Raw genomic sequence first — 27,928 nt, 5'->3', positions numbered from 1 at the left:
GTACGTGGATGAAACTTTTGTCATCTGGCCACATGGCCGGCCTGCTCTAGACCAATTCTTCGACCACATCAATTCCATACACCCAGCCATCAGATTTACCATGGAAGTCGAAAAAGATGGCAAGCTACCTTTTTGGATGTCCTAATAAAAAAGAGACCTGATGGTTCAATGAGCCACTCTGTCTACAGGAAAGCTACCCATACGGATGCTTACCTGAAACCGGATTCCCACCACCATTCATCCCAGAAGAATTCCCTCATCAAGACTCTGCACCATAGAACCCAATGCATATCCGACCAGGAACACATAGCCAGTGAACTCAAGCACGTAGACCAAGCTCTTAAGGCTAATAGTTATTCCGACTACACAATCCGCAAAGCTATCACTCCAACCATGAAGAAGGACCCTCTTGAGGAGCCTTTCAAAACCATCACTTTACCCTACATTGTGGGGATCACAAAAAAAATCTCCAAAATCTTGAATGAACACAAGATCCAGGTCCGATTCAACACATTACATAAAATCCGTGATCTAGTTCCGTCTGTAAAAGATGTGATTCCGGACATACAGTACCCTGGCGTCTACAAACTAAGTTGCCTCTGTGGTAGTAGTTACATTGGAGAAACCAAACGACATCTCTCGGACCGCATTCGTGAACACAAAGCAGACCTGAACCACGGTAGGACCAACACCTCGGCCGTGGCAAATCACTGTTATAATTCAGTAGGTTCACATGAGATTGACTTCTCCAAGACAGAGGTTCTTTGCAAGCCATCTGGCTACCATGAGAGATTCGTTCATGAGGCTATCCACATATACAAACACAGAGACAATTTCAACCAAGAAGATGGATTCTGGCTTAGCAATCATTGGAATGATTTGATTAACCATTTCAGGTCTTAATTGATTGATCACGCTTAAGGTGGCTTTCAGACCACATCCATTATTTTTCATCTCCCCACTCCTCTTTTCCGAACATTGATGGACTCGTCCATCTAAACAAACTGTCAAATCGCTCTCCGTGATGCTAACGTTAAAAAAAACGCAACTTTTTTCAAATTTTCTTGTTGTGGTTTTCACACCTGATGATGATTGCTTGTTTTGCAGTCGAAACGTCGTGAGAATTGTATTGTTTTGTATGTTTATTATTTTATTGTTTCCCTTCTACGTGACTTTGCCGAAAGAAGCAAGAATATAAATAAATTAAATTGAAGCAAGATTTTGTTCTTTAACTGCGGAAGCCGAGCCGCCAATGTTGTCATTGATGACGGACTCGAAACGCCTGTAGGTGGAGCGGCGGTGCCATCACGTGAGCCGTGCCGACTGATGTCACCACCTCAGAATGTGAAGCCACTTCAACAACAACATGCCGATGGTGTGATCAGACAAACTCTCAGACAAACTCTCTTACAGTCAGTGGGGAGACTGCGCTCCGAAATGCATCGCGTTACAGCATTGCGAATGCATTCGAGACACCCCCGTTCGGGCGGGAGCGGCATCTCTCCGCCGAGCGGTGATACGTATGAAAGGCAAAGGTGCAGGGCTGCAACTGCTTCCTCACGCCACCGCTGGCGGATGCGCCTCCAACAAGAGGGGAATCCCCGCGTGGCCCTTTTAGAGGGTTATCTTGGCTGGCTGAAAAGAGGCGGCGAGTACCCACAATTTACCCCACCACGCACGTGACATGCCAATTGACTGCGGCCTACCCATCGCTACCGCCACTCGCGAACAACCCGGCGGCTCTTCATCCGCGCCAGGGTCGGCTCGGCACGGCCCCCCTGCGGGGCTCTGTACGGCGCGTCGGAGGAGAGGGCCGCGATGGCAGGCGCGTGCCAGTGTCTCCGAGCGAGAGCCGAGCCCGGGGGGTGGGGGAAGGGGGAACTCACCCTTGCAGTGCGGCACGGGGAAGTCCCAGGAGGCGAGGCTCTCGGCGCCGGAGACGCACGTGAGCACGGCGTGCCCCTCCAGCACGTAGCCCGGCACGCAGCCGTAGCGGATTTCGTCGCCCACGCCGAAGCCGGCGCCGTGCACCGTGCCGTGCGGCGGAGCGCCCGGGTTGCCGCACGCGCTGCTCTGCAAAACTGGCGGCCGGGGGGAATGGGAGAGAAGAGGAGAGAGAGGGTGGTGGGGGGTAAGGCGACGACGTTTTAGACTGCGGCATAGGAACATCGCGCTCCCTGGGGGGGGGGGGGGGGACCGCGTGCGACCGTCGCGGAGTTTCAGTAGGGGGGAGGGGGGGGGCCCTTCTCTGCAATTTTCCCCAGCGTAGAAATGTCCAGGTTCTACCGCAAGTCCTTGCCCCACTGCTCAAATATCACGAACCATCGTCAAATGTCGTGAGGCGTGCAATTCACACGGTGCCGAATGACAATTTCGATGATGATGTAAGATGATGGTGACTAGAGATGAGAATGAAGGTGATGGATGATGATGATAACAGTATCGATTTACGACATTCATCACCATCGCCTTCGTCACTGTGAATGCCAGCCCCACAGTTGTTATCAGGAGTCACGACCACCGGCAACACCATTCCCGAGGCAGGCAAGAGTATCGCTAACCAACATTTTTATATTCTTTCGATATGCTCATTCGTATATATCCTTTCTATAAAGTTGATGTTCTTTCACGTATATAATGCTCTGGGCAGATATGCAAGGGCCGATTTTGCACCTCCGATTATCACGGTTGGCTACATACGGTGCGAAAGTTCTGCGGCCGTCTGGAACGCTCTTCCTCCCGATATTAGGAAGCTACCAGAGCTATGGACTTTGAAATCATCTATACTGAAAACTCATTGATTGCGAACCGCTTTTTGTGTTTAATTTGTTGTACTTCCCCCGCACCTCCGAGTAGTGCGGTTGGCTATGTACGGTGCGAAAGAAGTCTCAAAATACATACATACAAAATACATACAACATACATACAAAATACATACGAAAGAAGTTCAACACGCATTTACAACAGGGGAACAAGAAGTATATCTCTTTAGCATGCAATTCATGCAATTATACATTTGAAAAGGGTGACCTCGGCACCCGATTCATGAGTTTGCGGAGACACTGATTTTATAATCTTGTGTCTGAAAAGAGTGTAACTGCCAGGAAGTGATAGACATATGAACAGTATCCTTCAATAAAGGTCAGAAGCAGCCTTTCTGCACAACACGTTCATTTGAATCGTGATAATCTACAGTGACGTAGGTTGCAGTTAAGCTTATGCAAACTACGTCCTGCAGGTAAAATTGAAATCAGGTATTTGGGATATAAAGTCAAACATATGGAATTAATTGGAGAAACAAGGACGCATCACAAATTCCCCAGGAAATATAGGCTGGCTGCAAAAGTTGTAAAATATGGGCAGATGTCCCAGGTTTCCACAGAGCCACGGGACACGAGTTATGAAGGGTTATTGAGTGAAATTTGCTGGAAAAATGTTGCAGGTGAGAAAATATTGGCAAAAAAATTAGAATCGACCGCATTCATGCAAAAGGGTTTGATGCCATTCAGCTTGCAATGGGTGGAGTGCCAATGTGAACCTAACCTGCTTAAGAAGGACCATGGCATATTTATAATTGTGGATTTAAGTATTTCTTAAATAGATCGTATATTTAAATGGTAAGTTTACTGTCCTGGAATTTAAAAAAAACAATATTATAAATACTATAATGCTTACGTTTTGCAGGGGCAATAGGCTGGTTATCTGAAATACCCTTAGCTTGCATTGTACCTGGAGAAAACATTGTACATCTGTTTCAAAAACGAGGATACACAGGGCTGCAGGTGTACATTTGATCATGACCTAGATGTTACAGAAGAGAAGGCAAATGAGCAGCAAGAGGTAGCGGTGGATACTTTGACACTACAAAGTGTGATATATACACAAAATTTGTGACGGAAACATAAATATTTGACGGAGTTTGGAGTTCTTGCGACTGCTGCGCAAGAGGATGAATCAGAACCATGAGCATTCTGGGGAATGAGTGAACATTAAAAATAGGTTAAAGATTTTTCAGATATTCTGAGACTCATTCCGAGATATCAGTTTAGGGGAAAATCATTTCAGGGGCGTGTTTTCTACAGAGTCATGCCGAAACGAATGGCGAGTTAAGGAGCCCTGTGCGAGATAAATTCAGATAAGACGCTGCCATGCCCGAGGGACGACTCACGGGCACAGGTGTGCGTCTGTGTGTGCGCGTGCGTGTGTGTTTGTGTGTGTGCGTGATGCGGTAGTGCAGTAGCGGTTAGCGCGCTGCACTACGAACCTAGCGATCCGGGTTCGATTCCCACTCATGGCCAACACCAGTGACGATTATCGGAACAGGTCCCGGGCCTCCCCTAAGTCGACTCGGCCTCAAATGAGTACCCGGTGCGGTGTGTTAACATCGTCACTGGGGAGACAAAAGCGGCTGGGCGTGGTATTGGCCACCCACCCCCTCGTGTGCCGTGCCGGCCTTCATAGGTGCTTGAGAACAGCACTTGCCCCAAGAGTCTGTTCAGGCTATACGGGGGATCTTTGTCTTTGTTTTTGTGTGATGCAGTGTAGTGGTTCGTATGCTGCCCTACGAACCCGGCAACCCGAGTTCGATTCCCGCTCATGGCCCAGCACCAGTGCCCATTATCTGAACCGGTCTTGGGACGCCCCTAGGTCGACTCAGCCTCAAATAAGCACCTGATATGGGGGGTTATTTGTCTTCGTGTATCATGCACAGCCACGCATACAATCCTGCTCTACATAGAGCAGTTGCTCTAAGTTTGTCAATGTTATTCTTGCCCATGATGGCAGCACGTGTTCAGGAGCTCAATGGCGACGTGGAGGTCTGCTGGCCACGACGATGTAGACATCAGCTGGCTTGCCCTTCGCCAACATATATAACCTCTTGTTGTAACAACTCTCTCGCTGTCTTCCTCCTGGTTGAGCAGTTCCACTGCTGGATTATTTTTCCACCTGAGAACGACCGCTTGTGTTGCCATGGAAACGTCGTGATATATTATTTTTTATTTTATTTTTCTACCTACGTGACTTTACCGAAATAACCAAAGACTATAGAGCTCGTGTAGTTTTCCTCCTCCTCTATTGAGAGAGCACAGGGCTAGAGTGGTTTACGATCCATAGTTTGGTTGCATGGCCACAATCACACTGCTGATGTGGCTTGTCTTTTAATGTATCTCTATGCGTCTATGGGTCTCTCTCTATCTGTCTCGATGAGTCTTTATATCTATCTCTCTACGTCTCTCTGTGGGGTTTTTACGACATGGGCCACAGCTTGGGTCTCATGGCCCCCCAATCGCGCAGTTTGTCAATGAAACGAGTGCCGTGAGATATTGATTTAAACGTTCAGCAGTGCCACTGATAATTGTGGTCATCATCAATAAGACACAATGAAATGCTCAAGCGCGCTCTCTTATTGAACTTTAATAACCAACCAGAGTCTCCGAGCAACCAATCACAAAATAAAGAGATGTGAGAGCCATTGACTTCGCCCGATTTTTCTGCTCAGTATTTTTTTTATTAATGTGTCTTTCATTGCTTGATGATTCAAGAATATATGACTAAAAGCAATATACTTTTCTTGGCTCGATGAAAAAAAGGTGTAGGCATTATTACAACGAATATTCCCAGCGTGTTATCCATCAAGTATAGTCAATGTAAAGTAAACATTTACGATTACAGTCACACGCGTCTGTCATCGACGTTTTAAATAAACACCAAAAGAATATTTACGTAAATATGCATTTTAAAAAGGAATTTGATTGTTGCGATGCAATGTATTATTGTGCACGCACAATCGTCACGGATAACGGATGCATGTGTGAATATTGACGCGGTGCGCTTGCGTTTGCCGATTGCCTATGCGTCTCACGGATCACCGAAGCATGATGCCAGTGGGAGTGAAGGCAAATGGGGGATTGTTCGGGAAACGTCTCGCAATAAAGGAGCGTTTTGTGATTTATCTCATGGGAATTCCATGGAGACCTATTGCCATTAACATTCTGGGAACCTTTATTTTTTACTTCGGTTTTTCAATGGAAATCGCAAACCGCTTTTTTTGTTGTTGTTTAACGTAGTCTCCATAAAACAATGTTGGTAATGGTATTACGTTCACTGCTAATTTTACAAACACAGTACACTTTTAAAGCTCTTTAATTCCGTCAAGTAAACAGTCATTTCAAGCGGGCATATTTTCACTCTCTTTGTGATTGTCAATACGAAGTGTTATTCAACAGAAATTATTATTCATAATTTACGAGCGGAGCTATTGAGTGACGAGACAAAGGGGCTCCCAGAGCCCCTTGGAGAGAGCAATCTCGGAGAAGAGCCGTTGGAAAATGACACCAAAGAAATACTTCTAAAGTCACTTTAAAAGGCGTCTCTCATCCAGCACGATTGTTCCCAAATGTACTCTCGGAGTAATGTCACAAAGAACCATCCTTCAGGCTCCCCTCGCAAGGCAGGGCATCACACGGCGGAAGAACAAGCACTGGAAGGCGACACCTAACATGTACTTCTGAAGCCGCAACAAAAGCCTCTCTCGTCCAACACCAGAGGCCACTCATTCATGTCTTGCCGCTGCCGCTGCTGCTGTGGTCGAGAGTGCCGTTTGCCATGCACGGCCGGCCAGGATCCGAATCTAGCATCTCTACCATGGTGGTGAAATGTTAACTGCCTCGCCTGGTATACAGGAAGGCGTAGGTTTGATCCCAACCCCCATGGTCGCGTGGATTTTCCTCCGGGTCCTGTTTTTGCCTCCACATTTAGAAACACGCGTTTAGAGCACAGCATTTGGCTGTTATACATTGCCACACGATAAGCCACTTCGTTGAGCGTTCATCTGTGCGCAGGACACTTCTGAAAAATTATTATATAGCTCAGTGGGCCTTACCTTGTAGAATAAAAAACTTTAGTTTAGTTAGGAAATTGCTCTGACACCGCCCATTCTCTGAACCAACGAGGTCACTTCCAAGTATATGTACAAGACTGTAATAGATCATTTCCCTGCCATCACAAAGCAATGGCAACTGCGAAACGCTGCAGAGCGGCTGCAACGTCGTAATCAACTCAGACCTTCAGAGTAACACGTTCATCATTGGCACCCATCGGTATTCGTCACACGAAGCAGCGACTCTATTCCCAATACTTTGCAGCATCATCTTGCATTCTCATTCTGCAACGCTGCAGTACGAGTGCGATTCATGAATGAAAATAAATGCCAACATTTACGAGTGAAGCAGTCAGTGTGTCCTGGCCGTCATCAATTGTGGCAGTGACTTATGGAACATGATGTGAAATCTCCACCACGAGGTTTACAGTATATTCTTTAACAGTCTATTAAAACTCTGGGTAATTTATGATGTCATGAACATGTGTTCCGCAACCGCGCGTTGCTGTTGTTAAAACGAAGCGAGCTGCAACCATATTTTGACATGTATTTCGCTAAAATTATTCAGCGGTGAATCTTTAGGAAACTAATTCGCAATTGTTTCACAAGCTGCTTCAGACACTCGCCTTATGTAAGTGACTTAAGCAGATTTATTAGACTCGAGGCTTACCCCCCCCCCCCCCCCCCAATTTAATTTGCTTAAAATAATATAGTGAACTTTAAAACAATATCCAGATATTTAAATGCCAAGTCGCATCACTATTTCTGGTTAGCGTATTTAGTTACGCCACATAGGGTTTCGCATTGCAAAAACCCCCCACAAACGCAGCGTGGAGTGAGGGTTCTGCTGCCATTTACCACAGCGGAGAGTGTGGGATGAGAGGACGCGTGTTATTGTTGTTTTCACGCACAAACTCAAACCTGTAAATAACTTGCGTCGGCTCTGAAATTAACCGAAATAATCTGTTTTGTGTTTTACCAGTTATGGCCCACTGAGCTACGTAGTTCTTATTCAGAAGCGAGCTGGCCACAAATGAGAGCTTAAAGAAGTGGCTTATCATGCGCATTTAGAAACGCGCGTTTCTAAATGCGGAGGAAAAAAAATGGAGGATCCGGATAAAAATGCACGCGACCACGGGGATAGCGACACGCAAACTACAAATATACAGCAGCAGGCGTCAGGGTCGGGATCGAACGGACGACCTCCTGTATACCTAGCGAGGTAGTTAACATCTCCTAGCCACCGCGGCTCGAAATGATCAGTGGTCTAAAACGACAAAATGGCCAAACGTGCTTATCTTCTGAAGCCGGTGGTGTGGAAAACGCCGGGCGCTTTTGTACATGCATGCACATCTTTGAGCGCTGTGAAATCTATTATTTTACACTGTTCACGAATGCTCAATGAATCAGTGGATTTCAGAATTAATCTATATCTATGACTATTTACGAGTATAGGCAAGCTATACACCTGATCATGATTAGGCCATTTCCCATGACAAGCACATGGTGTTGAGGGTATGTCTATTTATGCAGACACTGGTATAACGATCAGCTCACTCAACACATTAGCTCTAGGACATATTTACACACGCAAGAGTATAATTGCTATATATATTTCTATTTAACTCACTTGTGGATAATATTCAAATTTTGCCAAAAATGTGGACCATGACGAAGCGGTTTCATGAACCCCGGCGGCCCGTACGGACCAAGCGTGGTGAAGTATGGTCACAAACAGCAACAACGTGACCGATACGGTGCGTGGCCAGACAGGTCTTCCATCCATTGGCGGATTGAGAATTGAGGGGGTAGCATAGCAAAGCTCTGGGTGACACAAAAACAACAGCAGCAGAACATCAGCCTTCTCCACGGGGCCCTGTGAACTCGATGCGTTCGGCCTATTAAGGGGGGCGGCGGGGGGGGAGTCTATTACATCATTCACGTGGTGGGGGGGGGGTGTCGCGTTGGTAAAACGATCGTCGTTTTAATTGGGGTGGCGTTTAATTAGTAATACGCACAGAGAGTGATTTACGAATGCATAAAAAGGTATACAACGCATTAAAACTGACGGTGGAATTTAAATCTTGGGTTAGAAACCAACCCCCACCCCATTAATCTCGTCTCGTTGCGTAATGACCACGTGCTTGTGGGCCGCGTGGCTCGGTGAAGCGGGCGTCGTGACATCACCGAGCGCGCCTGTGGTTATTAAGCGGCACGTGTTCTCCTTATCACACTTATAACGCGGCACGTGTTCTCCTTATCACACTTATAACGTGGCACGTGTTCTCCTTATCACACTTATAACGTGGCACGTGTTCTCCTTATCACACTTATAACGTGGCACGTGTTCTCCTTATCACATTTATAACGTGGCACGTGTTCTCCTTATCACACTTATAACGTGGCACGTGTTCTCCTTATCACACTTATAACGTGGCACGTGCTCTCCTTATCACACTTATAACGTGGCACGTGTTCTCCTTATCACACATATTAAACGGCACGTGTTCTCCTTATCACACTTATAACGTGGCACGTGTTCTCCTTATCACACTTATAACGTGGCACGTGTTCTCCTTATTACACTTATAAAGCGGCACGTGTTCTCCTTATCACACTTATAACGTGGCACGTGTTCTCCTTATCACACTTATAACGTGGCACGTGTTCTCCTTATCACACTTATAACGTGGCACGTGTTCTCTTTATCACACTTATAACGTGGCACGTGTTCTCCTTATCACACTTATAACGTGGCACGTGTTCTCCTTATCACACTTATTACGCGGCACGTGTTCTCCTTATCACACTTAAAACGTGGCACGTGTTCTTCTTATCACACTTATTACGCGGCACGTGTTCTCCTTATCACACTTATTATGTGGCACATGTTCTCCTTATCACACTTATAACGTGGCACGTGTTCTCCTTATCACACTTATTACGTGGCACGTGTTCTCCTTATCACACTTATTACATGGCACGTGTTCTCCTTATCACACTTATTACGTGGCACGTGTTCTTATCACACTTATTACGTGGCACGTGTTCTCCTTATCCCACTTATAACGTGGCACGTGTTCTCCTTATCACACTTATAACGTGGCACGTGTTCTTATCACACTTATTACATGGCACGTGTTCTCTTTATCACACTTATAACGTGGCACGTGTTCTCCTTATCACACTTATTACGTGGCACGTGTTCTTATCACACTTATTACGTGGCACGTGTTCTCCTTATCACACTTATAACGTGGCACGTGTTCTTATCACACTTATTACGTGGCACGTGTTCTTATCACACTTATTACGTGGCACGTGTTCTCCTTATCACACTTATAACGTGGCACGTGTTCTCCTTATCACACTTATTACGTGGCACGTGTTCTCCTTATCACACTTATAACGTGGCACGTGCTCTCCTTATCACACTTATAACGTGGCACGTGTTCTCCTTGTCACACATATTAAGCGGCACGTGTTCTCGTTATCACACTTATTACGCGGCACGTGTTCTCCTTATCACACTTATTACGTGGCACGTGTTCTCCTTATCACACTTATTACGTGGCACGTGTTCTCCTTATCACACTTATTACGTGGCACGTGTTCTCCTTATCACACTTATAACGTGGAACGTGCTCTCCTTATCACACTTATAACGTGGCACGTGTTCTTATCACACTTATTAAGCGGCACGTGTTCTCCTTATCACACTTATAATGGGGCAAGTGTTCTCCTTATCACACTTATTAAGCGGCACGTGTTCTCCTTGTCACACTTATTACGTGGCACGTGTTCTCTTTATCACACTTATTATGCGGCACGTGTTCTCCTTATCACACATTATGCGGCACGTGTTCTCCTTATCACACTTATAACGCGGCACGTGTTCTCATCACACTTATAACGCGGCACGTGTTCTCCTTATCACACTTATAACGTGGCACGTGTTCTCCTTGTCACACTTATTACGTGGCACGTGTTCTCCTTATCACACATATAACGCGGCACGTGTTCTCCTTATCACACTTATAACGTGGCACGTGTTCTTATCACACATTATGCGGCACGTGTTCTCCTTATCACACTTATAACGTGGCACGTGTTCTCTTTATCACACTTATAACGCGGCACGTGTTCTCCTTATCACACTTATAACGCGGCACGTGTTATCTTTATCACACTTATAACGCGGCACGTGTTCTCCTTATCACACTTATAACGTGGCACGTGTTCTCCTTATCACACTTATAACGCGGCACGTGTTCTCCTTATCACACTTATAACGTGGCACGTGTTCTCCTTATCACACTTATAACGCGGCACGTGTTCTCCTTATCACACTTATAACGTGGCACGTGTTCTCCTTATCACACTTATAACGCGGCACGTGTTCTCCTTATCACACTTATAACGTGGCACGTGTTCTCCTTATCACACTTATAACGCGGCACGTGTTCTCCTTATCACACTTATAACGTGGCACGTGTTCTCCTTATCACACTTATAACGCGGCACGTGATCGCTCTGGAGTGGACCGCACGCAACTCCGCCGTGTCCTCCGTGCGCGTCTTAATTCGCCACTTCTTACCACATGGCCTAACCTAAAGTAACATTTTTTTTTTAAATTTCCCCCGTTTTAGATTGTGAACAAACGGCACCTTTTAGCTTCATAACAAGGCATGACGCAATGAAAACAAATGAACAAAAGATTAACAGAAACAACTTTTATTTGCTCCTGGAATAAAACTGTTGTAATAATTCGCACGGCTGTTGCTGACATACAACTCAAGGGCACTGCCAAAATGCAACAGACACAACCGTCAGGATCAGTCACAATGTGGTCAACTGCGAATGGTGCATTTTAACCAAGTTAATGCATCCAAAATCATATACACAGCGCTGTGTATGTAAAATCACATACACAGTGCCGTGTATGTAAAATCACATACACAGTGCTGTGTATGTAAAATCATATACACAGTGCCGTGTATGTAAAATCATATACACAGTGCTGTGTATGTAAAATCACATACACAGTGCCGTGTATGTAAAATCACATACACAGTGCCGTGTATGTAAAATCATATACACAGTGCCGTGTATGTAAAATCACATACACAATGCCGTGTATGTAAAATCATATACACAGTGCTGTGTATGTAAAATCACATACACAATGCCTTGTATGTAAAATCATATACACAGTGCCGTGTATGTAAAATCACATACACATTGCTGTGTATGTAAAATCACATACAGAGTGCTGTGTATGTAAAATCATATACACAGTGCTGTGTATGTAAAATCATATACACAATGCCGTGTATGTAAAATCACATACACAGTGCCGTGTATGTAAAATCATATACACAGTGCCGTGTATGTAAAATCATATACACAGTGCCGTGTATGTAAAATCATATACACAGTGCTGTGTATGTAAAATCACATACACAATGCTGTGTATGTAAATCATATACACAGTGCCGTGTATGTAAAATCATATACACAGTGCTGTGTATGTAAAATCATATACACAGTGCTGTGTATGTAAAATCACATGCACAATGCTGTGTATATAAAATCATATACACAGTGCCGTGTATGTAAAATCATATACACAGTGCCGTGTATGTAAAATCATATACACAATGCTGTGTATGTAAAATCATATACACAATGCCGTGTATGTAAAATCACATACACAGTGCTGTGTATGTAAAATCATATACACAGTGCCGTGTATGTAAAATCATATACACAATGCTGTGTATGTAAAATCATATACACAATGCCGTGTATGTAAAATCATATACACAATGCCGTGTATGTAAAATCATATACACAGTGCTGTGTATGTAAAATCATATACACAATGCTGTGTATGTAAAATCATATACACAACGCTGTGTATGTAAAATCATATACACAACGCTGTGTATGTAAAATCACATACACAGTGCTGTGTATGTAAAATCACATACACAGTGCTGTGTATGTAAAATCATATACACAGTGCTGTGTATGTAAAATCATATACACAGTGCTGTGTATGTAAAATCATATCCACAGTGCTGTGTATGTAATTTTGGATGCATTCCCTTGGTTCTTTTGGGAAGAATGCTCAGAATTACAAATGAATGGTGTCGAGGCATGACATGCACATTGCACACGGAATACTCAAATACTGGAAGACCAATTCATCCTAAAAGTAAGTCTCTGTGTTAGCTTGCAGACAGTATTGCATTTTTGTCGCAGTTAAAAATCATGTCATTTGCATAATCTATGACTTCAGCATCCAAGCGACACAATGAACTGTGCCACTCTTTGCCAACCGCAGCAAAGCAATTAATTTAAAGCCATCCTCAACTTTCAATAGAATTTCCTGAAGCAGAGAATCTGTGATTGTCTGCGTCTTGCGTGCCAGCTGGTCGTCTCAGCACCGCCCGCTCCATAACAAAGACAAAGATCACCCGTGTCGCCTGTAACAGACCGTAGGGGCAAGTGCTGTTAGCGAGCACCGGAAACGGCACACGAGGGAGTGGGTGGCCAGCACCACGCCCGACCGCCTTTGTCTCCCTAGTGGCGATGTTTACACATCGCACCAGGTACTTATTTGAGGCTGAGTAAACCTAGGGGAGGCCCAGGACCGGTTCAGATAATCGTCACTGGCGTTGGCCGTGAGCGGGACTCGAAGTCGGTTCGCTAACTGCTACACTGCAGCTCCCTATAACACACACGGCCTTCACGCCGGACAATGTGAGTTCCACAATCCAATCAGTTCACACACACACACAAAAGAGCCGGCTTACTGCATTGTATTCTAAGATCCACATGAAATCCAGGTACAATTATTTCTCAAAATGAATGCCATAAAAGGAGGTTTTAAAAATGAAATGTTTCTGCCGCGTGACGGTATATTTTCTGAGCTCCCCGTTCGGTGGGAGAGGGCGTCATCTGGGGCACCCCGGGGAAATGTGAATTCTTGTCACTTGTTATTCAGAAGCGTTTTTATAAAGTGTGCATTGAGCGTCAGACGTAAACCACCGTGGCCCTTTCCCAGGTGCCGAGCTCTTTGCACGCACATTTTCAAATGGATCCAGAAGCATCGGGCCTCAAAAATTCAGAACCACACCCAAAGCCAACACGACCGTGGCACGATCACTCGCCCCAGTTGCCAGTGACCTCCCAAAGAGCTCCGCGAAACTGACAATTGAGAGTGCGGCACTTACGGACTGCGGAGCGTATGTTCAGTTCGGTAGCTTGCACGTTGTTTAAAAATAAAGAAAATCGGTGTACTCCGATGTCAACGGACACACACCAATGGACCTGGAGATGTCTTGCATGTGAGTTTCTTTTAATCTGCGACTCCAGCTCCAACCCTCAGCTCCTGTACGCAAAAAAGTCACGCTTTTACTTCAGTCCGTTTCTCACTGACTCGCTGCTTAGCAGCATCACTGCCGTGAATCTGATGTTGGTTTTCCGCCAAAATCAGGGGTGAGGGGGCAGGAGAGCGGGGTCTGAACGGTAACCTGCTTGGGTAAGCATTGAGCTCTCATCAGCCATCTTCGCTGGGGACGCAGTTCATAGCATCCTGACGACTATTTTAATAGCGGTGGGATTCCGACGAACGGACAGCATGTGGAAATTGTTTAGTCGTTTATACTTGGCTTGTTTTTACCACAAAATCCACGCCTTATTCGCAAAGGGAAGCTGTCGCGGTGGAGCGGTAAGCACGCCTGGCTTGGCACATTCAGAGGTCGCAGGTTCAATCTCCCGGAGCGGCAGGCGAACCAACGGTCCGAAATGTTCAAATTGTCCCGCCCAGCCGTGCGCGTGGGTTCACCACTGTGAGCCACTGGGCAGGTGGCGTCGGCCGGGACAAACCGAGGGTACCTCCACACCTCTTCCAGTGAGCAGGTTACTATAGCAGGACCTGCGCCTTGAACGTGTACGTCTTTACCCATCGCCACCGCCTTATCGCTGCTGTTGAATAAACTGTTGTTTGGTGCGTGATGACTGATGCAAGTCTCGTGCTTGGCAGTGAGGCAGACTCAAGCCTCCTGCCGTTTGTTCAGACGCAGGAAGACGGACGGGGGCAAGTGCTGCCCCTGGCGCTACTACTACTACACACAGACACGGCACTCACCACGTCGTCTGTGTTAACATTACCCCCCCCTTCCCCTCCTTCACACTCTTTCCCAACACCCCTCTACCCCACCATGCGAGTTTTCTTTCCCCTCATCCTCCCCTCCCCATATCGACTCTCCCCACATTCTCGCTCGCGGTCCCCACTTGGGTGGGGCCGAGAGCCCGAATCTCCCTCCCCCTCCCCTCCCGGGGTTAAGCGCCTTGGCGTGCCGATCGCGTGGTTTCTGTTCACCCCCCCCACCACCACGCCCCTGTACAGGGACTCATCTACTTACGAACACCCGACTTACGAACATTTTCAGAGATACGAACAAACCTGTCCGTATGTCCAGTTGCCTGTTCGGACCGAGCGAGATTCGTAAGTTCAACTGTCGCGCAATAGATGGCGGTGGTGGCATCTACATCTGCAGAACGTGAAGAACCATTGACATTTAGGTATACAGGAGATCATACAACTTTAACATATATTCCCCGTGTTAGTGTGCATGCCGTACATGTTTGGAATCGACGGGAGTAAAGTTAGGACTTACGAACAAATCGACTTACGAACAGACCTCTGGAACCTAACTCATTCGTAAGTAGAGGAGTTCCTGTACTGTGATCAGTCAGTAGCAGAACGAACGTAGGGCAGGCAGGAGGTGCCTTACCCCCCCCCCCCCCCCGTAGCCAAAGCTACGAGTCGCCCCCCCCCCCCTTGATAACAACCACCAACAGCGTAAAGGAACCAAAACCCTTATTTGAAACGCGGTGAAAAAAATGTTTGGTATGAAGACGCTTTCGTACATGCTCCACGTTCTACTTTAATTTCATTAGAGCGGGCGACGTTTGGCGCTTTTGTGTCTATGTTGTTGTCATCGTCGTCGGATCACAGTCGTTACCAGGTAGACGAGCAGAGCCGTCCTACCGGGTTGGGGCGAATAAGGAGGTGTAAATAAGTTGGCAACACTTGCGTTCAAGCTGGGTGCACGCACGTTCACCGACATCCAACGTCAGTGCTGTTAGGTGAACGAAAGCGTTAATGATGAAAAATAAGAATAGGTTTTACCATTTCTATACTCTTTGGTTCTTTCAGTAAAGTCACGTAGATCAAATAAAATCACGACGTTTCGGTCGCAACACAAGCGGTCGTCCTCAGGCGGAAAAAAATAATCCAGCAGTGGAAACTGCTGAAGCAGCGAGGGAGCTGTTACAACAACAAGAGGTTATATACGTGGCTTTACCGAAAGAACCAAAGAGTATGGATTCCTGCAGCCACGAAATCAAATCAAGATTTTACCATTTCTGGCAATGAAACAGGAGGTGTTAAGATATTCAAACACCAAAGAGAAACTTTTTCCAAGGCATCAAGTCTGCATTAACCACACTCAGTACTTGTGGTGAACATGCACACTAAACATGCTCTGATAATAGATGGCATTGTCTTTGAAACTGATTGGCCGACATCAGAGACAGCTTTCTTTGTGGCCTTGCCTCACCAGTGACAAAGACAACGCACGTATCAGAACACTTATAGCTCGGGACGAGCAATTATATCGATGGGACCTTTTTTGCAGTATTAAACACGAGGTATCTATCTGGTGTTTGAACATCTTAACACCTGGTTCATTGCTCCAAAGGGTAAAAAGGTCCCATAGATACAAATAATTAATGTTCGCCGTTTGAGTCAAGTCCGAATCCAGTGACTACGTGTGGTGTGACCGTGCAAGACAAATCAAATATTGGAGCACCACCTGAACGATTGCCGCAACCCCTCAGCTGACAATGTCGTTCACTCCGACACCGCACTGCTATCGGCGCTTTGTGCTGGGCTCGCTTTGAGTCTCAATAAAAATATATACAAAAAAAAAGTCTGTGTTAAGACTTGCTTACCCAGAAGCTCAAGAACATTTCAAAGGCCATTCTGCGTCATTCTTTTTAATAAGAACCACAGAGTGAAAGTCACTTTGGTCAATATTTACTCCGCCAGTAGAGACAGAGCAATTACGGGCGGGCCCTTGCATCACAGAGCAGAGCTGACAGATGACCACAATCTTCCCCTTAACCATCTGACAACAAAGTACACCTCTGCCAGGCTCGAGCCTCCGACGCGTGGAGTTCATTTGCAAGGTTGAGCCTCATCATCTTGAACGGCGGCTTCTTTCGAGTGTTTTTTTGTCTGGCGCAAGGCGGCACGGTGTAAAGTTGGGCAATGCCGAACAGAGGCGGCGTGATCATTCCCAGGAGAATCACTGAACCGGAGTAGAAATGAGACCAGCTGGCTTGCTCCCAGTTTGAGGAGCTCTCAGAAGGTAAATAACGTAGCATTAGCAAGCCCAATATGGGAGTACTGTCCAGGGCGGTCCAGATGTATTGTGACCCCAATTAAATTCTCTAAAACGTAATATTTTTTTGTAAGTGCAGGGGAGTCCAGATGTCTTGTGACTCCCATTTAAGTCTCTAAAAAATAATATTTAAGTACAGGGTGGTCCAGTTGTTTTGTGACCCGCATTTAACTCTCTAAAACGTAATCTTTTTTGTAAGTATAGGATGGTCTAGATGTCTTAGGACCCCCTCCATTTAATTCTCTAAAATGTTATATACATATTTTGTAAGTACAGTCGACTCTCGAATATCCGCGTTAATGACGGGGAGGACGGCCGCAGATAATTCAAAATCATGGATAATACGAAAATATAACCATTTTCCGCGGATCTCTATGACAAAAACCACTAATATTAGTAAACAATGTATTTACGTTAAGAAAATTTAATTTGTTAATGAACAAAACTGAAATTTGTAGTAAAGATATATATGATCTGATAAATTACTAAAAATCAAGCACAACTGACGATTTAGATTATTACTCTTTCGATTTAGAACGAATACTAATGATTGACTGACAGATGCGCATGCTCAGTGATTACACTTTCCTGCTCCAGAGCAGAAGACTCTGTACGCTAAAGATATGCAACTACTGTACTATAGAGGCGATCACGTGGATTTCGAGTTAACCGAAGCACATATTTGTTTGGTTTAAGCACGTGACTTGTAATACACATTTCCAAGAATAACAATGCATTACTATACTCTTTGGCTCTTTCGGTAAAGTCACGTTGGTAAAAATAAAAAATAAAGTTAATCAAATCACGACGTTTCGGAGGCAACACAAGCTTCCGTCATCAGGTGTAGCTAGCACAGCTACATTACTATAAAGAGAGCTATTTGTAATAAGAGATTATTATTATTATATAGGGTAAGAGGAGGGGGGGGGAGCCAGGGAGGACGGATGCAGGGTGGGGGGGAGAGTGGGATGGGAGACAATACCATCCATAATATAGGTTGTTTTGAGTTAGCCATTAAAATAAACTAACTATCCATTAACACTTTCGTTCTTTAAAACGGCGATACACTGTGTGCTGCACTATTTAAAAATCCCTTCAAATTATAATACAAAAATTATAATAAAAGATAAATCACTTCGGCTCAGAGGCAGCATCCACAAGACGACACTGGGGCCGCCTTTGTAATTCATCGCGGCTCCGTTGTCGAGCACCCTGAGGGGGAATCATGATGGTCTCCGCACGTTCCTCGCGGCCCTTTAATCCCGTAATCCGTTTAACTCCCACGCATCAAAGTATCTCCACGCTCCATCACTGCGGTGGGCAACCCCTTGGGTGCCCTATCGTGCCCCCTCGTCCTAGCCGTGGGCAATTATCCCTGTCAGTGATGCGGCTCACCCTAGCTCACGTCTCTCAACGATGCCTTCATCATTCTGCGTTCGTTCCCAGATCCATGTACTCCTCTCCCTCACTCAGTATGATTCTGCATATGCCCCTTGATTTTTATTTTAGAAACTCTCCGTCGATTATTTTATTATTTTTCTCAATGTTCGTATTCATTATCCTCGGCTGGTGGTATCCTTGTTACAAAATTAAGTCTGTTTCTCAAAAAGCGGCACCATCTTGCTCTGAGTCGGCCATCTAATGAATTAAATTTTGGACTGCCTTCACTAACTACCCTAAGGGCTGCTGTGTTTTTAGTTTGATCCCTCACAACAATTATATATTTTTGGGAAACTCATTGCGCATGAACTCTGCACTGCTCATTTTGTTTCTGACAAACTTTTATCCCTCTTCTTTGCAGTTCTTCAACATTTTTTGGTCATAATTAATTTTCACTGGGTTCTTAAGATGACAATGCCATGTGCATATATAAAACGGCTAGGCTAATACTTTTTCCACTTGTATGTCCATGCTATCATTACCTCGAATCAAATTTCTGGAAAAAATTCCCATTGTCGATTTCATCGTTTTCATGCACATTTATACACCTGTGCTGCATATATGTTGATTATTTATAAGATCTTGGCATTCGAGATCTTGGATCACTGTCAGTTTCCACTGGATCAATTGCCTTCTCTTAACAAAGGCCAGTCATAAGAGGATATTAATCTCATTTGTCTTTTCTTTCATCTGGTTGATAGAATTATGTGGCCGACGGTGAAAATCCGTTTCTATATCCACTGTTGTCACATGCCTGGTTGGCCTTTAAGCTGCCCGTAACTCAATTCCCGACGATCCCAGTGGAGAATGTCTCTCTAATGCGCAATAAGAGGCTAATGAGTTCCCGTTTGGTCTCCTTTTTTTGAAAAAAAAAATCTAAACGGTCGAAGAAGCATCCCCCGGTACAGCACTTTTGTTGAGGTGCAGTGCTTTATTTCTGTGCAAAGCCCTTTCCTAAACATCACCAGTCACCCGTTAAAGGGAGAGTCACCCTGGGCAAGGCTCAGAACAGGTGCCACTGATGTTGGCCATGCCTGGGAATCAAAGTCGGGATTATCTTTGGGTTCACTGCCTCCACCAAACTGTGAGGCAAGTTCATGGCTCACGGGGTAGGAGTCTTTCACGCACGTCAAAGATCGGCCGAGTGTCACACAGAATTTGAGCGGTGGGCCCAGTTTTGACCCCGTTCCTCGTGGCGCCAAGTTCCCGCGTTGAGTAGCTGTTCCTTAGGTGTTCCTCAACTGTTCCTTAGGTGTTCCTCAGCTGTTCCTTAGGTGTTCCTCAGCTGTTCCTTAGGTGTTCCTCAGCTGTTCCTTAGGTGTTCCTCAGCTGTTCCTTAGGTGTTCCTCAGCTGTTCCTTAGGTGTTCCTCAGCTGTTCCTTAGGTGTTCCTCAGCTGTTCCTTAGGTGTTCCTCAGCTGTTCCTTAGGTGTTCCTCAGCTGTTCCTTAGGTGTTCCTCAGCTGTTCCTTAGGTGTTCCTCAGCTGTTCCTTAGGTGTTCCTTAGCTGTTCCTTAGGTGTTCCTCAGCTGTTCCTTAGGTGTTCCTCAGCTGTTCCTTAGGTGTTGCGCAGCTGTTCCTTAGGTGTTCCTCAACTGTTCCTTAGGTGTTCCTCAGCTGTTCCTTAGGTGTTCCTCAGCTGTTCCTTAGGTGTTCCTCAGCTGTTCCTTAGGTGTTCCTCAGCTGTTCCTTAGGTGTTCCTCAGCTGTTCCTTAGGTGTTCCTCAGCTGTTCCTTAGGTGTTCCTCAGCTGTTCCTTAGGTGTTCCTCAGCTGTTCCTTAGGTGTTCCTCAGCTGTTCCTTATGTGTTCCTTAGTTGTTCTTTAGGTGTTCCTCAGCTGTTCCTTAGGTGTTCCTCAGCTGTTCCTTAGGTGTTGCGCAGCTGTTCCTTAGGTGTTGCGCAGCTGTTCCTTAGGTGTTCCTTAGACGGCAGGCGCGCACACTTTGACTCGGAATCGCGTCAGCTCACCATTGGTTTCCCACGTAGTGTGTTGCCAGGTTTGTTTGAGAATTCCCAAAGTGGAATTATGTTAATGGATGCCAGAATAGAACAAAAATGTCCAATCGTAACCACGATGCATACATTTGAACACGGAAACTTGCACAGAACGCTTCTGTTTGGCTTATTAAAGGTTGCAAAAAAAGCTACACGTGTGATTATGCACAACATGTGTTGTAGATGATGATTCTGGTTGTAATTATCGGCGAAACGTCGTGCTCGATTTGGAAATGTTTCACGATAAGAGAAGCCTAAGAGGCCTTGACAGCAGCTGCAAGAAAGCGTGTTTGCTGCGTGCGCAAAAAATGTGAGGGCGATTTGGAGCGAGGTTTACACTTTCACCGAGCAATATATATTTCAATATACATTGTCGCTCTGTTCATATATTGGAGCGCATCTTTATGTTCTCTATCCCCTGCTTATGCGGTGTTTTGAACAATGAATGAGTCTGTTGGAATTTTGAATGCAATGGGTATATGCCGCAAATTCACCTGTCACATCCGTATGCACGCCATTCACAACAACTTGTGCTCGGGACATTGTTGTCAACTCTGATTTGAGTGAGTGTACCTTTTGACAGGTGCTGCTGCCTCCCCGGGAATGTGTAAAGCACTCTGCGAGCTCTGCGCGTGCCGCACACACACACGCCGCACACACACACACACGCACGCCACACACACACACGCCACACACACACACGCCACACACACACTCGCCGCACACACACACACACGCCACACACACACGCACGCCGCACACACACACACACACGCACGCGCACACGCACGCCACACACACGCACGCACGCATGCAACCTGCGACGTCAGCCACTGCTGACGTCTCACGTTTGACGCACACCGCGCAGGTGACGATTTGCCTTTTATATAGCTCCAGAACGCGGACGCATCGCAAGGCGTATTTTTTTTACAAAGCAAGAGACAAACAACAGTGGGAGTAATGGTGAAAATAACAGAGGCATTGGTCAAGTCAGTTTATATATCCATTTCGTCTGTTCGAAGTAGTTTTTTTTTTCTCCCATTAAATATCTGGCAATGGAAAACTGTTCATATATCAATTCACCAGCACTTATGTGTCAGAGTCATAACTCCCAGTATTCTCAAGCCACGACACTGTAAATTGCCATCCCCATCTATAAGTCAGTCAGTCTGGCTTGCTGGCTGCACTCCCTGCTCGCTCCGAAGTATGGACCATTGTTCACAATGTCAGCCTGCCGCTGCGTATAAATCGTATTACGAGGCAGCATAGATGATAGGGGGGTGATGATGTTTTTTTGGTTGACTCTTGTTGGGATCGCATACTTGGCATTGCAGGACGGCACGTGTCAACAGTTGTTGAGGCGGAACGTGATCAAGGTGCTGAAATCAATTGGCGGACGGGAGCTGGCGAGAGAGCCGTTGGATAATTTTCTTTTATTCGATTAAAAAATTCAACAAATTCAATGCGCCTCGAGAAGAACGTCTTAATTTAGCGCATAATACCCACAGGAAAGTGAACACACGGGTCATCGCAAAAAAACCAACATGGAACAACATCGGGCACCAAGAAGCGTCAGGAGACGCACGCTTGGAATTGCATTGGGAGACAAAGTGGAACGCGTGGATTCGAGACGATATACGGGAGGTAAAATACATAATTCGAGTTGTCATGTAAAGTACGGGGGCTTGGGCAGGGCACGGAACTATGAGGGTGGATGACTGATGGCAGAGGAGACGCATCCGAGGGCCTCGTCCATGGTGGGAGATGGAGCAATAAAGTTTACTCGTGTGAAGGTGTTGTGTAAATTGTTACACGGTCAGGATCGAGGGATGGCGATGGCATGGAGTTCTTTATCCAGCAGCGGATCGATTACGGCTGATGATATTTCACTTCCTTTAATTAATTTCACGAATCGCCTTCATTAAGTTCCCCATAAGAGACGTGCATTTGCAATGGGCTCTCAATGATCCATGGAGGCTGGGAATCAAAATGGATTTGACATGACGCGTCAATAATGCGAAATCAATTCTGCGCAACGCCCACAAAGCAACGTGTTAAAGCTGTGCGAGATGGATTAATTACTTGCGCATAGATATTACACTTTTACCCTCGCTACAGCAATTGTGGAGGTATAGTGAGGAGCTTGTGGGGCTGAGACATGGTAAGGTTTATTCACAGAGGTGTTCGCGTTGGGTTTGTTATCAACTTGAAAGCTGATTATGAAGGGCTGCAACCTATTGTCAGCATGTTAGGCCTCAATTTTGGCAAGTGAGTGAGGGCACGTTTAAAATACTTCACTTTGTAATTATGGAAGAGGCGGAGGGGGTATGGGTTCCTGAGTGGTGCACGTGGATTTTTCTCCAGGTCTTCCGGTTTCTCCCTCCACATTTAGAAACATGCATTTAGAGTATTTGGCTGCTCTAAATTTCACATGATGAGCCACTTCGTTGAGCTATCACTTGTGTGGCCAGGTCGCTTTGGAAAAAGCCGTAAAGCTGAGTTGGCCTTACCTGGTAAAATAAAAAAAAATCACTTAGTTTAGTAATGGGGGTGGGGGGGCAAACGAAATGAATAACGAGCCTGAGAACAAACAAGTAGGTTGGCATGCAGGCGGGCCGAATAACGTTTGAAAGTTCGCGAGAGCAGTGACCGATGGGACGTGATGTTAAAAGACCAAGGGCCGTAGTGCTAAAAGAGTCGGAGGAAGGCGACAGTGCAATCACGCAACAGGCAGGGGATACAGTCAGGGACCGGTTCGCCAATAAAGCAGACTGCCTTTGATTATTCTTTGGGTCTTTTGGCCTTTAATTAGATTTCTTTCAAGAAGTTTTAAGCCCGAACTTCGACGCAGAGCCCCGGGCGCGGCGGCAGTGACGCCGTTTGAGAAGGTGCCATTGATTTGTCGAGTGTTGTGGAGTCGTGTCTGACAAACCAATGTTTTACGCTGAATAGTTTTTTTTGTGTCTGTTGTTGATGTCTTTGCGGCGATGATAAAGCGGCTGAATTCTGAGACAGATTAGATGAGAAAGAGAAATGCACACCAAGGATAATGAGGTTAGGGTCGTTAGGAAGAGGGATAGACTGGAATGAAAATTAAGCTGACTGATGCACTGTCACGTCGGAGACAAAGGGCCTGGCTCGTGTAGAGTTTGAGTCCGCACATTAGCGGAATTCCAGCTTTGTGTGGAAGGGCCACAACATTGACTCCTCATAATTCTCTCGATTGTGCCATGCGCGATTCACCTCTGCACGGAATGCGAGGAGGAGTTGACTGTGCTGACATCAGCACACGCGGCTTGCTTCTTCTCGGCGCTCCCCCCACAGGTCACTTTTGCAAGTCAGACTCATCCTGGTCCCCTTTTGAGTTCTCGCCCGGTTAAACAAATTAACTAGAATTCTCGCCCCGGATGCTGATCGGCTGAATGGACTTCCTCCAATTTTACCATGATTGATCCACTGGGAGACGAAGTCTTTACCAAAGCTGTTGCCGATTCTCACGTTACGGGAAGGTAACAGTCCATCTGGCACCTGCGCAGGAGCTGATGTCATCGCATCATCTCTGCAGTGGACAGAGTCATTGACACGTTCCATTCTTTGGCTGCCACCCATCATTGATCTCAAGAACCAGCCATTATCTCGTCTATCATCGTGACCTGCCCAAGCTAACTTACTCGCCTTCACTATTAATTTTCCTGCAATCTCTAAGACATCCCCCCCCGCCTCCGCTTCTGTCTCAGTGTAATTTCAATCGTGCACTTATCCACCTCTTCGTTCTTCTCCACGCATCTGTGAAAGTACTGGAAATGTGTGAAAAAGAGCTTCATAGCTCATCGGATTTCTCCAGGATAAGTAAAGATTCTGATTATTTGTGCTCTTGTCAGCTTTTTTTTAATTTTCGTTGTTAAATGTCTGTTTCTGACCAATGTCACAGCAGGTATGATATATATCCGAGTTGCACAGCCATGCTTCAATACATAGGTCCGCTAATTTTGTTTCAATAACTGGTTCCTTCACGATGTCCAGTTTTACCATCGGTGATTGCTTCCTGTGTTAAATTTGTCGAGAACTAAAATGTCTCTGGCAAGGTTCCCATTCGTCGTGGTTCCCAACAGTGAATTCAATACTTTCTGCAAATGAATCCAACACTCTCAGTTCCTGTTAACAGGTGCAACACACGCATGCATGTGTGATTTTTATTGCCGAGACAGTAAAAGTTGAATTAACTTCTTAGACAATAAAATCTGCAGATAACACGTATAGACGACCGTGCTAATTAAGCAGGAGTAAGACATTAAGTTTCAAATGAAAAGTGATTTCCAGGAAAGAGCGAGAGGGTGGTGTGGTGGTTGCACTTGTGCCTCGCAGCAAGAAGAGCCTGGGTTCAATTCCCAACTCGAGTGTCTTTCTGTGTGGAATTTGTATGTTCTCCCCCGAGTTTTGTATGGGTTTCCTTTAGGGTTTTCTGGTTTCCTCTCATGGATAAACAAAAACATCCATCGAATGAGACTTGTCTTGGCCAAACATCTCAATGTTGAAAATGTACACCGAAAATTACTCAATTGGGATTACACACAGTAGCGGCAACATCGCCCCCTACGGCAAACATTCGGCAGGACCCTCATAAAAGAGAGTTGAGACTGAGCGTTGCCTTTCTGAGTAAACAAGCGTAGAAAAAAATAGTGATAAGGTATGTGAATAGACATTGCGATGATACTTAATCACATTTAAACGTTTGTTTTCTGGGTTACGCCAACCTGGAGACATTTCTTCGGCACGGCCATTTCACAGTGGGGTCATTTTGGCCGAGCCCCCCTGTTTTTTTTTGTTTGGCTCGCACGCAATAATCACAGCTGCAGGTCCACGCGTCGGTGATGCGTTGTAACACGATCAAATCGTACACCCGACGAAATCACCGACCAGAGATTCGCCCCATATATGTGGAAGCAAGCGGACTCGGTCGTTGGCCGATGGGGGTGTATCTTTACCCGTACACGGTCATTGCGGATTGTGAACCGAGGCTAATACAGCATCGGCAAGTTGGGCGATTCCGTCGCAGTCCCGTCTCTATTGTACCGCAGGAAGAGCCGCAGTGTGTGTGTGTGCGCGTGTGCCCTGCACAGGCTAAATAAGCAGGGCCGCCGAGCACGAGGTGGCGGCCGTTAAAGCGGCCCCACGCACAGACCCGACCGTTGCCAAGGGGCCTGACGCCAGCGCTGCGAAGAGATAGGAAATAATAATAATAATAGCTAGCCTTACCCGGCGTAGCATACGCCGATCTAGCAGATCTTATTTAAACATAAACGCATTTATTTTTTAACTTAAATTTTTTGTAAATCAAAGATTTCTCTCCAAAGACACAATCGCCAAATTCTGGGTTCTTTTCCGACATGACACTAAGTGAATCAAAGATTTGATTCTGGATACGGTAACATATAACTGGAAGCCAGCTGAGTTGTTGCAGACACCCTTAGCTTTTTTATATGTATAATGAAGATAATTGAATGATAATCACCGGAGGCGTCATTTAAGGAGGAGGGGCAAATGGCGATTGGGGGGGGTGGGTGAGCGAAGGTCTCAGCGGTGGAGGGGGTCTAGGATGCATTCTGGGAATAATAACGGGTGACGATACAATAGAACCCCGCTTTGCCTGCAACGGTGTGTAAGGCAAGGCGTGTTAGATAAGGTGACTTCCCCCTCAGCATTGTTCTCAAATTGGTATGTGGGAGGGAGGGGGGGGGGTCACATTTGCCCATATCTCAGCATCCCCCCCACACCACCCCATCCCCTCTCTTGTGATGTCAAAGTCAGATTTAAGCGTTTTGAGATAAAAAAAAAGATTTATTGTTGGAATTTTAAGCGACAAAATCCAAGCGCAAGGGGCCTATCCTCCAACTTTTAAACCAATTCCAGCCTTTTTTTGCGGGTGATGAGAAACTCCGACAATGGAAACGGGTAAGGGTAATAATAATAAATGCACGCAGGAAGTTAATTCTGGACAGAAAATACATGCATCTATGACCAGTAGATTTGTCCTCCCATCATGCCTTGCATGTCACGTTGCATTACCACACTGCTTGTGAAATGCACGTAGTACTTGCGTTTGACCACCAACTCAGAGCCAACATTTGTGGCCGAATTGTTTTAAACAGCAGTAGGAGAATGAAATAACTAGACGCTGATTTCACCTTTGTAAGGAATCATCAGGAGGGTTAAAGCCATAATTGGTCTGCCGCTGCTTTGTGCTCCGGTGGCTTTGCGGGCCACCCTCAGTGACCAGAGTTCTACAGTGCATAGAGGGGACGACAAACACGTCCCTCGCACTTTGGCGGAATGAACTAGAAGCTCGTCAAGACCGAAGCAGGCGAACATCGGTGTTCACGGTGGACGCAGCCACAAGGTGGCCGCTGACGATGACCCACTCGTGAATGCTTCCCGGCGGTTGTTGTTCAGATCACGAAGAGGGTCTGTGACTCAGTGCCGAGCAGACTCTTGCGTGTGTGGCTGTCACCAGTATAAACGGTATTTACGTCGACTTGTTTAAGGGAGAAACGCGCAGTAAAAAATAAACAGTGTATATTTAAATTTCGATTTAAAGCTTTCGTGACTGCAAGGATTCATCTTCTTTGGTTCTTTCGGTAAAGTCACGTAGAATGAGAATAAAATAATAAATTGATAAAATAAAATAACACAATAATATTCTCACGACGTTTCGGCCACAACACAAGCGGCCGACGTTTCGGCCACAACACAAACGACCGCTTGTGTTGTGGCCGAAACGTCGTGAGAATATTATTGTGTTATTTTATTTTATCAATTTATTATTTTATTCTCATTCTACGTGACTTTACCGAAATAACCAAAGAAGAAAAAGTGTATATTTAGTTCATAGATTCGTAGGGATGTCTCTTAGACATATCTAACAATATGTCTGTGGCTTTGATGATGACAACTCACCCCGACCTGAGCCTACGAGAGACTCTCACAGTGGCACTGGGAGAGCATCACATCTGGTTGTGCGGAGCCCTGGCTATGTCCTGTATTGTTGCTATAAGAGGCAGAGTCCACTTCACCTCTTCCACAGAGACGAAGGAAGGGCATTTAACGGTGCTCGCTCGTGACAGAAGCCCCTCTCTC

General features: G+C 45.7%; 1 protein-coding gene across 4 annotated transcripts in view; it reads right to left on the bottom strand.

The window, feature by feature from the left end:
* The window catches only part of LOC116946465 (CUB and sushi domain-containing protein 3-like), a 692,643-nt gene that overhangs the window by 339,912 nt on the left and 324,803 nt on the right, over nucleotides 1-27,928 (bottom strand). For all 4 annotated transcript variants that reach the window (XM_032961364.2, XM_032961362.2, XM_032961363.2 and 1 more), the window contains exon 4: nucleotides 1,887-2,081. In XM_032961364.2, coding sequence (XP_032817255.2) covers nucleotides 1,887-2,081 — 195 coding nt within the window. The remainder of the gene's footprint in view (nucleotides 1-1,886; nucleotides 2,082-27,928) is intronic.

This window comes from Petromyzon marinus, chromosome 27 (assembly GCF_048934315.1).
Source record: "Petromyzon marinus isolate PM22_M1 ecotype Great Lakes invasive population chromosome 27, UKy_Petmar_22M1.pri1.0, whole genome shotgun sequence".
Classification (NCBI taxonomy): domain Eukaryota; kingdom Metazoa; phylum Chordata; class Hyperoartia; order Petromyzontiformes; family Petromyzontidae; genus Petromyzon; species Petromyzon marinus.
The sequence above is the reverse complement of the archived record's forward strand: the minus strand, read 5'-3'. Positions and strand labels throughout refer to the sequence as shown.